Source organism: Urocitellus parryii, chromosome 4 (assembly GCF_045843805.1).
Source record: "Urocitellus parryii isolate mUroPar1 chromosome 4, mUroPar1.hap1, whole genome shotgun sequence".
Classification (NCBI taxonomy): domain Eukaryota; kingdom Metazoa; phylum Chordata; class Mammalia; order Rodentia; family Sciuridae; genus Urocitellus; species Urocitellus parryii.
Genome location: NC_135534.1, coordinates 191,102,375 through 191,116,348, shown reverse-complemented (window position 1 = coordinate 191,116,348; position 13,974 = coordinate 191,102,375). Strand labels below are relative to the sequence as shown.

At 38.5% G+C, this 13,974-nt stretch overlaps 1 protein-coding gene across 1 annotated transcript in view; it reads right to left on the bottom strand.

Moving 5' to 3' along the window:
- Nucleotides 1–1,477: 1,477 nt before the first annotated feature.
- Nucleotides 1,478–13,974, bottom strand: part of Slc31a1 (solute carrier family 31 member 1) — a 30,411-nt gene continuing 17,914 nt past the window's right edge. The window contains exons 2-5 of the mRNA XM_026393352.2: nt 5,726–5,887; nt 4,995–5,067; nt 2,934–3,102; nt 1,478–1,776 (exon numbers count right to left, since the gene is read on the bottom strand). Of these exons, the coding sequence (XP_026249137.2) occupies nt 1,575–1,776; nt 2,934–3,102; nt 4,995–5,067; nt 5,726–5,851 (570 nt within the window). The 5' untranslated portion in view covers nt 5,852–5,887 and the 3' untranslated portion in view covers nt 1,478–1,574. The remainder of the gene's footprint in view (nt 1,777–2,933; nt 3,103–4,994; nt 5,068–5,725; nt 5,888–13,974) is intronic.

Sequence of the window (13,974 nt, the reverse complement as noted above, 5' to 3'; positions counted from 1 at the left end):
AGGGCAGGATTTAACAGACCAGCACAGGAAGAATCACTTTAAAGAGGTAGTTTGGGAAGAAGACTGCAGTACAGACTAAGACTGAACAGAATAAAAATCCAATATGATTCTTCATTGTGAAAAGAGGTTTGGGCCATCTGTGATCTAATTCAGTCCCCAAGAGTAATAAAGATGGTCACGCAGACAATGTGGTCACGCATTGATGGTGGAGGATGAGGAAGATCTGGCCATCAGCAGACCACACCCTAAGTCTCTCCAAAGAGAAAACGGGGCTTTTGCCCTCCTGGCCCATGCCTATCTGATTTACACCACAGATCAAAGGTCTCTCTCAGCCTTCAAACTACTTCCAAGAAACCACAGATCTTAAAAATAAGGACGAGTGACTTCATACATGCTGATAAAAGTACTTTGGCTATAGTCCTTCACACCTGTGCACACACCCAGCAGGAGCTGAAAAAAATGTTTGTGGAATGATCAAGTATTGACTAGCAGCTTCACTATGTGAGGTATGCTCAGACATAGCATCTACAACCAGCAATTCAAATTTTCATGCCCAGGGAGCCCCTCTCCTCCCCAGGTGACACTTCCTCAGTTTAAAGCAGAGATTCTCAAAGTGTAGCCCTCTGAACCATCAGCAGGAATATCACCTGGGAACTTAGAAATGCCAATTTGGGGGCTCTGGGGTTAAGGCCCACAACTAATGTCTTACCAAGCCCACCAGGTGATTCTAAGATGCATGCTAAAGGTTGAAAATCACTGGTTTAGATGCAACACATGAAAATAATGGGAAAAAAGAATTCAAACTCTTTTGCTAAATTCAGCTTGGAAAAACCAAAGTACTAAGTCAAAGTAAAATGCCAATGGTTTTATTTAAGAATATCTATATCTATTTTCTCTAATTGATTGTCTTTTTTTTTTTTTTAAACTGACAAGCTCCTTCGAATCAAAATGTTAAGTGAGAACACACGTTGATGAGTTCACAGCCCAAGAATACACATTCTGCAAGCTTTAGGCCTGTTTTAGTTTCAAAACACGTCAAAAGCTACAAAGATTTTGTGCCACACACCACACCTAGAGAATGCACAATGTCGTTCTCACCCACTGAGTCCAAAGACTGAAGCTTACTTTCTAATATGATGTTTGAGTCCTGGGTTTAGTTGGGCAAGAATCTCCCTCAGCTACCATTGCTGGCTGAAGTTAATCCCGATCCATCACTGACCCAGAAAAAAATCCCACCAAATTCACATATTGTCTGTTAAAGAAAACCCAGAAGATTAAAAAAGGACACAGATGAACAGGTCATCCACTAGAAAGCTACCTGGATTAGACAAGGATCTAGGGTGAAGACAGCTTATGGGAGGCTTCTCAAAAGGAATGAGAATCTCAGCTTATTAGAAAAAAACAGTTTGGGAGATCACCATTTTATCTTGGAGACTGTAAACTAGACCTCTATTCAGCAGGTGTGTGTGTTTGTGTAAAGAGGAGCAAGAGGGATGATTGGAGCAGGAACCACGTCTTCCAGTCTTGAACCTCTTTCCACTGCAATCGATAAGGCCACACCATGGAATCTGATGTTAATGGCAATGCTCTGTGATGTCCACTACCACTGCCTTCTTCCAGCTGAAGAGAAAGTATCCTGTTCCAGCCCCTGCTGCTACTGCAATGCAGAGGTACCCATTGTAGGTCATGAAGATGAGCATGAGGAAGTAGCTGATGACCACCTGGATGACATGCAGCACTGTCTGCAGGAGGTGAGGGAAGCTCAGCATCTGCTGCCTAGGGATAAAGAAGGACACATGATCATCTCACAGGAGGTCTGCAATCAAGAGAAACAGGGAGCAATTGTGCCCATGAGCTCAGCCTCACAGCCACCCTGGCAATTCACGGTACTTGTGTGTACGCTTGTTGCTCACTGACACCTGAAATGAAACACCATAGAGTTGCCAGGTTTATAAGCAGTGGTCAGATAGGTTATGAGTCAGAAGGAGGTACCCTTTTGGGAGGGGTGTAAAGGAGGAGAAGTAATCTTGGTTTCTCTCTCCCTTGGATCCTAACCCACTCTCCCACACTTATTTGCCTGAATATTTTTAAACTTTGTTTTTCTTTTCTTTTTGTGGTATTGGGGATTGAACTCAAGGCCTCACCCAGGCTAGTAAGTGCTCTACCACTCAGCTACATTCCCAGCCCCTTTGCCTGAATATTTTGGGGGTCTCCAACTTTGCAAAGTTCACACTTTACAAAAATGAATCAGAAGTGAAAGTTGGGTGGGATAGTAGAAATCAGGAACAGGAGACCTGACAACTCGCACTCTGTATCACCTCAGGTACCATATCTTTTTGGGCCTCAATAAGCTCATCAGTGCAACAGAAATAAATAATATTGTTGCCTGAAAGTAGGATATTGGTCTATAGAATTTCATAAGGTCCAACCTAGTTTTAAGATCTACATTTCTAAAAAGAAATCTGAATCTCAAAAAGCATTTCCTGATATCTAGGGAAAACCAAAAGTCATCCAAATACTTTCTTAGAACAGACATAAAACTCCTATATTGTAAACAAAATGAAGATAGAACTAGCTTGAGAGAAAGGAATCATTTGTATTCTGCCATTCTTTTATACCCTCACCTAAAATTCCTAACTTGTTCATTATTATTTTGGCAAATATTTAAAAATACAGATTTTACTGACTTTCCAAAATGACTAATACTTACAACTCAGAACAAATATGTGTTTGCAGGAACGTTTCTATTACTCCTGCTTTGACCCATTATAACCTACAACCCCTAACCTCCCAAAGCCAGTTTTGATCAAGGTTCCATAGAATTACTATCTCAGGTCGGAGGCCGGTAAGATACTGCTAACAGACTAGCTGTTTTGCTGCTCAACTAAATTACCTCTCTAGAATTTCCATCTGGATTTGTTCAATATTCTTACCCAACAGTTTTGTGTGTCTCCATAAGAATGGTTCCATTCGGTCCTGGGACAGGCATGGAATTGTAGCGAATGCTGACTTGTGACTTGCGCAGCAGACTCTCCCGGGCTATCTTGAGTCCTTCATAGAACATTGCTAGTAAAAACACTGCCACAAAAGCTCCAGCCATTTCTAAGTGGGGAAAGAAAAGATGGTGGTACTTTCAAACATGTCCAAATCATTAGCCAGTGTGCTGTCCAGCTACAGAGACAGCAGAGAAGAAGTACTGCAACTCTTGGCTTTATCAACGTTTTGTTTTCGTATTGTTACCTCTTTACCTGCTTAGATAGGAGAGCAGCTGTCATTAATGAAAACCATGGCTTCTGGTGGAGAACACTCTTTCTCTCACGCTGGGGCTTGAACCTAGAGACTTGTGCAAGCTAACATTGTAATCTATCCAAGTTACATACCAATTTTACATTTTTTTCTTTCCAGAGAGGCTCTTGCTGTTTTGCCTAGGCCCGTCTCAAATGCCTGGGCTCAAGTGATCCTTTTGCCTCAGCCTCCTAAATAGCTGGGACTACAGATATGCACCCCTGTGTTAGACTTACTTTCTGATTAAGATACAAAAAGTCATCTGAACAATAACCCTTTGGTCTGGCTGCTGGATGTTATTAAGTCAGCTCTGTTACACTGAGACATTGTAGAATATCGAAAAGGGGAATAAAATAATTGTTTTTGAGTAGGGCCTTCCTAAGCTGTCTAGTCTGGTCTTGAACTCCTGGGCTCAAATGATCTGCCTCAGCCTCCTGTTAACAACCTATTTTTTTTTTTTTTAAAGAGAGAGAGAGAGAGAGAGAGAGAGAGAGAGAGAGAGAGAGAGAGAAATTTTTTTTTTAATATTTATTTCTTAGTTTTCGGTGGACACAACATCTTTGTGTGGTGCTGAGGATCGAACCCAGGCCGCACGCATGCCAGGCGAGCGTGCTACCGCTTGAGCCACATCCCCAGCCCAACAACCTATTTTTAAATGCTGACTATTTTTTCTTCTTCTTTTTCCCTGTTACTAAGGGTTGAACTCAGGGGAATCCTACCCCTGAGGTCCATCCCTAATCTTCTTACCCAACGGTTTTGTGTGTCTCCATAAGATGGCTTACTCACCTCCTTTTTTCTTTTTATCGTAAAATAGGGACTCTCTAAGTTGTCAAGACTGTCCTTGAATTTGTAATCCTCCTCCTGCCTCAGCCTCCCAAATAACTGGGATTAGAGGCATATGCCACTGAGCTCTGCAGACTACATTTCTTGAAAAGGCATTTCAATGCTGTCTTCATATTGTGAAGTTCTGATAATGACATTAATGTATCGCCCTAATAATTTAACACAATACCTGAACTAACACAATAGCCCATTTCCCCAAAACAGATTGTGTAGATTATATATCTGGTACCTAAAGCAGTCCAACTGACTATTGGGCTTTAGCATTTTTAATTTAAAGCATACTAATGCAACATGATAGACATGAAAGGTGGGTTATCACTCCTAAACTGGATATGACTCTAAGAATTGGAAAAGATGTTGTCCACAGTTTAGTACACTAGAAACAGTGCTAGCCTAGGCAGTTCTAAGAAGGTCTTAGCTCTGACATGCTAACTCTATGTGATCTTGGGCAAGTCATTTCACTATTTGAGGCTTAATGTATCTGTGAAATAGGAGGATTATACTAGCCCAGTAGTCTTTAACCTAGGGTTATTTTGTGCTATTTGAACTTGGTCTTAGGTCCAGTTCCAATAACTTATCAAACAAGGAAACACTCTGGAAAAGGATGAAAGGAAATGAATTGCAAAAGGTTCCTATCTGGTATCTAAATTGTTTTTCAGAGTTACAAAACATACACATTAATGAAGGGAGGTTTACCAGAGGATCAAAATGAGTACTACTTTTAGGGGATAGGAAATATGGTAGTTATATGACATAACCATACTGATTCAGTAGTTTGGACAGAAAGAGGTGCTGAGTTTCCAAATTCTCTGTCACCATCTCTCATGTGACTGTCACCTTTAAACACCACCTGCTGGCTTACTCACCTCCAGCTGTATTGATCACCAAACCGGAAAACAACAGTTCCACATTCTTAAAGCCAAAGTAGAAGGTCATAGGCTGCCAGAAAACCAAAGTAAATTCATTAGAAATGATTGACAATCCTAAATGAAAATGCCAAAGAGGTTTAGCATATTTAAAAGTAATAGGTTTGGGTGAGAGTTAAGAAATGACGTCCATGGAAGTGGGAGGCCTTCTCCCTCATATTAGCATTAATGCCATAGGCCCTAAGCAGCGTCACTCCCTGTGCCCTCCCCAGCACCTGGGGTCTGTTTCTCTTTCTACACAAAGCAGGAAGCCCAGAAATTGGGGCTGGGATGGAGCTCAGTGGTGGAGCTCTTGCCTCGCATGTGTGAGGCACTGGGTTTGATCCTTAGCACCACACAAAATGAATAAAATAAAATAAAGGTATTATGTCCATCTTAAAAAAAAAAAAAAAGATGAAAGCTTAAAAAAAAAAAAAAAGCCCAGAACTTAATCCAGAAGAGGGTGAATTTCAAAAGAGGGACTAGAGAAGAAAGAGTCCCTAGAAATATTTTTTCTGGTGTAACTCTGTATTTGCCACATTTAGGCAAATCATTTGACATGTTTGGGGATTGGCATTAGCGCTTCTTCATCCGCTAGCTGATCTTTAAAGATAATAACCTTCCAGTACTAAAATCCCACTACTTCTACAGCTGAGCGAGGTAGGGCCTGGGCTGCCTCTGCAGGCACTTACCATCATCATCATGTTGCCGTCTCCTCCACCATGGGAGTGTGAAGCTGAGGTCGGGTGATGGTGAGATGGTGGCATGGTGCTACTGTGGTTCGTATGGTTCATCCCCATATGATGGGAATGGTCCATTTTTCCAGGAAACGTTGAAAGTCGGCAGAAGAGTCACTTAAGAGAAAGAATTATTTTTGCTTAAGTATACAGAAATATTGTTTCTTGATACTTTGTCTATATAGAATATCATGCAATGAATGAACACTTTCCTAGCATCTTTACTCAGAATTATTTTCATAATCTACAGATGGAGAGTTCAAATAACTTGAACTATAACATAACACATTTGGAGATGGTAGCAGAAAGATCTGCACCTGTGGCTTAAGACACGAAATCCTTATTCTGCAGAGTTGTTTCTTTTTTTCTAATTAAAAAAAAATTTTATTGGTGCATTAAAATTGTACATGATAGTGAGATTCACTATGCCATATTCCATGCACGTAATGCAATTTGATCAGTCTTATTCCCCAGTACACAGTTGTTTTTTTAAAAGACATATTTAATATGTATTCAAATTTAAATATGAGATAAGGAGAAGAAAAGCAGCTTCTTTGGCAGGAAACAGATAATTTGTACTAATGTACAAAAGGATGCCATTAATTAAATTTAATTACCCTAAGGCTTTCTAATCATAAATGTCAGTAGATAAAAAAGCTAATACTTTGGATAAGTCACCTAAGTGGAATGGCCTGTGTTTAATCAGGATATTCTATTTTCACTTATAGGAAACCAGGCTTCAGCTAATTTAAATTTGAAGAAAGGTCTGTTGCTGCCCTAGGCAAGCAGTGTGCTCAGACCAAAGACTCATTTTCCATCCCATCAGGACATTAGAGTTAAGAACATGAAAAACAAGGTATAAATTGGATATTCTCTATTGAATTAGGTCTAGACACTGCATATTCAGGCTTGTATTTTTATTACCATTTAATGCTTTACTGAAAAGTCAACTTGGAACAAGGCAGGGGACTGGGAAGTTGGGGTGTGTGTAGAGAGGCTGGTCTTGGTAGAATCTCTAGATGTGTCCCTCAACTCCAATTTGTGGAAAAAAGGGTGGGCTTTAGAAATTCCAACCAGGTATTCATGTCCATTAGCTGAAGTTTGCTTCTCATTATCTATTCAGACTATTTATTAAAATATTTATCGAGTTCCTATCATAGGCTGAACTCTCAGCTATGTGCTAATAATTCAATAGTAAATAAAACAAACATGGTAACCAATAAGGAAATAAACAATGAAGTAAATAAACAATTTCAGGGTATGATTAGTACTATGGAGGATATAAACAGGGCAATATTATAACATTACCAAGAGGTAGAGAAGAGATATGCCTTAGGTAGGAGAGTTATTCAAGGAGCTGTGTGTGTGTATCTCAAAAACACAAATATTCAGCCATCTATTTTCCCCTCTTCAATTTCTATCCCATGATTCTATCTCAGCAGCCTTAAGAAACAGGTTTGTTTATTTCAGAAAAGGACAATGCAGAGCCTCTGTCAGGCATAATCAAATTCTGCTCTGAATTTTAAAAACTTTCATGCCACACACTGAATTATTTTATAATTAGACAGCTTGACAGTCTTATCCTTTTAATACCTTTGTCATAAAAGGACAGGATTGGAGGTACAAAGAGATATTTAATAGGGTCTTTGTCCATCAAAGGGATTGAGCCCAGGGCCTTATGCATGCTTGGCAAGTGCTCTACACTGAGCTACACCCCCAGCCCCACAAAGATTTTATAGTAAACACTAAATAAAAGGATACACAGAAAGCATGCACAAAGTGTCAATGACTGGACAATCAATAAGTGGGCAGCAGTTTCTTGACAGGAAATTATGGTGGGATGAAGAGATTTCTGGTATCTGAGCGATTATAAATTATGGTTTATATAGGGAGCCATGTGTGTCTAATTCATATACACAAATATTCAGCATCTATTTTCTCTTCTTTGACTCATAACCTGTGAAGTCAGAATGAAAAGACTTTTGCCAGCCAGAATGATTGCAAACCCATCCCCTCTAAAGAGACCAAAACAGAAGTCACAAATTTTGTTCTCTTCCAATGAAGAGTCTGGAAAATGATGATAACATTAAAGAACCATGAAGATAATTTCATTCCATATTATCAACATTGAATCATGGCCATGAAGAAGCAGTTAACATTTGCTGAGTGCTTCTGTACTAGAAGACTTGAGGGAGATACAGAAATGAACCAGACATAGTCTCTCCTCAAGGAGTTTCTTTTTTTTTTTTTTTTTGTAATGAAGCCTAACAATCAAGTTTCAGCTTTTTCTTTCTTTCTTTTTTTTTTTTTTTTGGTAGTTGTAGATGGACAGAATGCCTTTATTTTATTTATTTTTATGTGGTGCTAAGGATTGAACCTAGTGCCTCACACATGTTATGCAAGTGCTCTGCCCCAGCCCTTCTCAAGGAGTTTCAAGGCTGAAATCTAAAAGGTAAACTGAACTGCCACAGTATTCATTTGGGATATAAGATGACATTTAAAAGATTGTTAAAAAAATCAAGAATGTAGCACCACAAAGTACTTAAGAGATGGATCCTTGATTTCCTTGTGAACTTTTACAGCATTCTTCCTATTAACAATTTTTGAAGACTGATAGGTTCCATTTGTTCAGGTTCTCATTACCAATTAGAGAAATCTGTTCCTCTATACTACGTTATCAAATATCTTCAGACATATCAATGACCCAGGAATTCATGTCTAAATCTCAAAAAACCTTGCAAATCTGTTTTGAAGTATTAGTTGTGCGTGATACATTGCACGTTCTAGGAAATACAGCAGGCTGAGGCTATAGCTCAGTTGGTAGAGTGCTTGTGTTGCATGTACAAGGCCCGGGGTTCAATCCCCAGCACCACAAAAAGAAAAAAAAAAGAGCAGGAATAGAATCTACTTGCTTTCATTGTATACAGCCTTTTTTTTTTTCTTTTGTGGTGCTGGGGATTGAACCCAGGGCCTTGTGCAGGCACCTCTGTAATGGAATCCTATGTAAGGTTTACCCAGTGGTATATGAATAAGGGATATAAATCTGGTGGAAATTAACATATGAACATACACTGTAGGCTCAAAATGAAGCCAAACCTGGTAAGTTCTTATGGTCACTAAAAGCCTTACACTGGGCTGGGGTTAGAGTTCAGTGGTAGAGCAATCCCTAGCACTGCAACAATAAAAAATCTTATTCTAGGAAAATCCCATGGACATATGTCAAACCTAAATGATACCAAAAGAGGAGAAATTTACAAATTAATTATTAAGGAATAATAAATAAAAGCAATATTTTCTCTACCTGTTTGATGTGATGTGCCTTTTGATTTTAGAAAACCCACCTTCTAAAACACACCAAACTCATTCTCTAATTAAAACAGAAATTCTGTGTATAGGAAGTAAGCTTGTATTGTTGGTTTTCATCTATTTCCTTTGATAGCTTTACTCTAAGATGACCCAGCCCAGCTTCTTTCATAATAAAAATGAGTCCTGAAGAATAAGTCAAAGTCAGGGGACACAGTAATACTGTTTGCTCTCTCAATCTGTAATCTGAAGAGAATGGTTTAACTTCATGGTAATCATGAGCTGTGCTGTTCTGGCTTTGATTTATTTGAGTTTTTCTGAACTAAACAGCTAATCTTACTTGTTCTCTTCGAACTGTTTTCTCTTTTAGTTCTATCCTTACCATTTCTTTCTAAGAACTGAGTTCAAGGTCCCCAAAGTAGTTGAACTTCACTTTTATGGAATCAGGGTTCTTGATTATAAAGCAATTACAAGTAAAGGAACTTGTAGAAGAGTAACGAGTGATAGGTAGAACCTCAACAAATTCTTGGTAAAACAGTTTTTATTGATTCATTGAATTTGTTATTTTTTTTAAGGTAATCTATGCATATATGCTAGTTCCAGGCTAAAACCTCCACCATTAATTTTTCCTCTAATCCTTACTCTATCATTTCATCAAGTTTACAAATTATTTTTAAAGAAGTCTAGCAAAAAAACTGAATAGATAATTCAGGGATAAAACTGAAAACCAATTTAAAATTATTAACTTTCAATCTATAATAAAATCTACCTAAAACTTTATTTTTTTTTTAGTTATACATGGGCACAATATCTTTATTTTGTTTATTTATTTTTATGTGGTGCTGAGGATAGAACCCAGGGTCTCACCTATGAGAGGAGAGTGCTCTACCACTGAGCCACAACCCCAGCCCCAGCCACAACCCCAGCCCCTACCTAAAACTTTTTATTTACCAAATTGAGCTTATAGCTCGATGAAAGACTAAAAATATTATACTTTCATTTACATTTTTGCCAGTTCAGGTGTACTAGTCTTTCTTAATGGAAATCAAAAGAATGTGAATCTAGAATAGATTTTGAATGAGGGAAAGTCCACCGATTGTTTTACCTCAGAAAGTTATTAGTCGTTCTGGAGCTGGTTTCCAGACTGTTGACCTTGGAGCAGGGATGCTGGGAGTATTAAATGAGATGACTTACATAAAGCGTCCAGCACAGTACCTGGAAAATGGTAGCTATTATCATTATTCGATCTTTTACCAGGGCATAAAAGACCCTGAATAGGAAAAATCCAGTAAGTGAACTTTGTAGGAGAAGAAATTAATCAACTTCTATTAGTCTTCTATTAGTTTCTCTCCTATAAAGTACTCTAGCAAAGACCATTTTCAAGTTCTTTTTTAGCCTATCTTGACTCCTAAAGACCATGAAGTGGCTATCAACAGGCATATGAATAGTTCTTAAGAGCTCCTTTTTCAAACACAGAACACTTCTAGGATCTTTAAAGCAAGGAGAAATGATCTAGGAATTGACTATTTTTTTTTTTTTTTTTCGAGAGAGAGAGAGAGAGAGAGAGAGAGAGTTTTTAATATTTATTTTTTAGTTTTCGGCAGACACAACATCTTTCTTTGTATGTGGTGCTGAGGATCGAACCCTGGCCGCACGCATGCCAGGCGAGCGCGCTACCACTTGAGCCACATCCCCAGCCCCTAGGAATTGACTATTAAAAAAAAAAAAGCTAGGCGCAGCTAAGCACCTCTGTAATCCCAACAGCTGGAAAAGCTGAGGCAGGCGGATTGCAAGTTCAAAGCCAGCCTCAGCAAAAGGGTGACACTTAGTGACTCAATGAGACCTTATCTCTAAATAAAATACAAAAAGGGCTGGGGATGTGGCTCAGGGGTTATATGCACCTGAGTTCAATCCCCCCCCAAAAAAAAAAAATACAACCAAACAAACAATCAAGCACAAATTCACATTGAGCTGAATTTGCATAGCATAGTTCAGAAATCTTTCTTAGGAAGGTTTTACACTGTTTAGTTTCTAGGGAACATATATCTTCAGTTAGGTACTTGAAGTTGGCTGTATGCCATTGTTTCTGCTGCCCCGAGTACTATCAGATTTGGGACACTGCACATGCTATTGAATGTCAGTCAGCTCTGCATTTCTGTTTCCTTCTTTCCCTCATTTAATAAATATGGTGCATTATTTAAACAAATAGCTTTCAAAACTTCCTTGTATTCAAAGGATTATTAAAAAAAAGAAGTTTCCCCTATTCCTGCCCCATCTTGCCTAAAAAAGACTCATTACAATGCTTGAGGGACAGACTTCTGCAAAATCTAAACTATCCAGCAAAATAAACATGAATTTATGGTCACAAGTTAGGAAGTTAGCAAGAAGGCTAAATTCTGACGGCCATTTTGTGTCTTAGCATAGGCATTATTTCTCACAGATTTAGTCTAAGATTCAAATTCTCATATTTTCCTGGTATTGCACAATGATGGACGAGAAACAATAATCCATAGGGACCATGGAGATTAGGCTCCATGAAAAGACTATGCATAAGTGGCTGTATATTTGCCACATGGTCCCTCTTCCCTTGCTGAGACAGATGTAATCAGGAACCGCAGACAATTCTTCGGGAGACTGCCTACACTCCTTCCTGAATTCCACGATAAGGGAGATAAGAAAGAAGGTTTTAATCTTTAAAACGATTAGGTTCATGTTCCTTTTAAGATTTGTAAAAACGTAATCCAAAGAGAAATCTTTCTAGTTGTTTTTCTGCTTTTTATAGCCATTACTTATGATTGGTGGCTTACAAGCCTTTGTCAAACACAGATAGGGGAAATTCAAGGTCAATGCCATTACATTACCATAAACAAGGATTTAGGCTTAGGGACTATGTCCACATGATCTAGCAACAAGTTTAATTGGACTATTTCTGCTTTTTAATTACTTGTATGGAATCAGTAGATATTCTGAGAAATGGTCTGGCTTTATTCAAGAAGCTTTCAAAACTTCCTTATATTCAAGAGTCTAATTCTTTCCCAGTCTACCTCTGAGGGTAGACTATAGGTGAATCTTCCTATAGGTGAACTTTAAAATTCTCTTGATGGCTTTATGAAGTCCACCTTTCAGTTGTCCTTTGGCAAAAAGGGCAGTGAAGGAAATGTAGGAATAAAGGAGACACCTTAATATAATTCAGTATTAAAAAGCATAGTTATTTCTCTATATTTGGCATTCTAAGCAATATGCTAGAGTTGTTTGTAAACAATGTCAGAGTTCCTAGCAAGTGGTAGGGAGAAATACACTTTGATGAATTTACAGAAAAAAGACCCGTCTTGAAGGGTAGGATGTCATCATTCCCCCTGGGCCCTGGCCTCATATTCCTAGGCTAAACTAACTTACAGAAATATGGTCGTAATTGTATGGATATGACCATAGAACCCTCTGGATATTTTAGCTGCCTTTTCTTGGCCTGAGTCTGTTTTGAGGTGCAGTGGTAATAAGGATACTTAATTTTTATCAATTGCTTTTATGGAATATTAGGCTTGAGAAAATCATAGGTCTCAGCCAGAATCAGCAGAAACTTATGACCCTGGAATTTTTGCCACACCGATTTTGTACATGTGGTAAGTAAAACGATCAGTGGAGGAGGTGGGATTTAGTCAATGGGAAAAAAGAGACATAGAAGACCTTAAAATTATATACATTCAAACACATATTATTTCCCCAGATTAAATGACAGGAGCTGACATATAGCACTTACTGCAATTGTAGGCTTCTGACGGCAGTCAGAACTCAGGAAAATAATTACCCAAAACTCACGACCACCATTATTTCTACCACGTATACTCGCACACACACAAAAGGTCTCTTAGATTTTATTTTATTATTACTAGGGATTGAACCCTGGGTGCTAGACCAGGGTTTTGAGACAGGGTCTAGCTAAGTTGCCCAAGCTGGCCTCTAATTTGTAATCCTCCTGCCTCAGCCTCCCAAGTTGCTGGGATAACAGGTGTGTACAACCACGCTGGCTTAGATTTTTATCTTTTAAAATGTTTCTCAATAAAACAATGGCTACCATTTTACCTTCTGACTTTTTGCCTTTGTTGATATTAAGGAATCATCCACAATTTCTCATTTCTTTTTCTTCAAAACACTGGTTGGGCTGAGAAAGATGTTGATAGAACTGACCAGGAATTATTTAGCAATTATTGATAGAATTTAGTAGTCATTATCATTGTTATTTTTTTCTTTCCTCACTGTATACTGAAGTGAGTACTACTAATTCAGATAATCTGGATAGGAGTCCCTGCAAGCATGTTTCATGGAAAGAAACCAAACTATGTACAGTCTACATACTCAAGTATCAGCAGAATTTATGTGGCTGAATTACTCATACCTAAGACTCCTGGGATGCATCAAAAGTAACCAACTGCCAAACACATAAAGGGGAAAAGTACTTCAAACAATTACACTTAAAGCTTAAAGTGTCTTCATTTATGAAGGGCTGATGATCTAGGCAAACAAGAAATGCTGCATGGACTGACAAATTTTAAAAAGAATAAAACAGCTTTGAATTAGAGGGAGTAGCTCTTTTACTCTGAAGCTCTTGGCTAAGAATATCCATTTAGCAAAGAGGATGCTAAGTCAGGAGCTGCCTGAGAATCTTGCTCTAACTGTAACCACGGAAAGACAAAAAGCAAAGATGTCATTTGATTCTAATCAGATTAAGACAAAAACCACTTTATTTCTGGATATTGGTTCAAGGTCACCCCTTCTGTCATAAATTTCATATGGTCCACATCACTCCACCTTATTAAGCTGCTCAGACTGAGCACAGGAGATGGGAAACCTGTTGGGGCAGGACAGATCCTAGAAGAACTGATTACATAATGAATTATATAGCC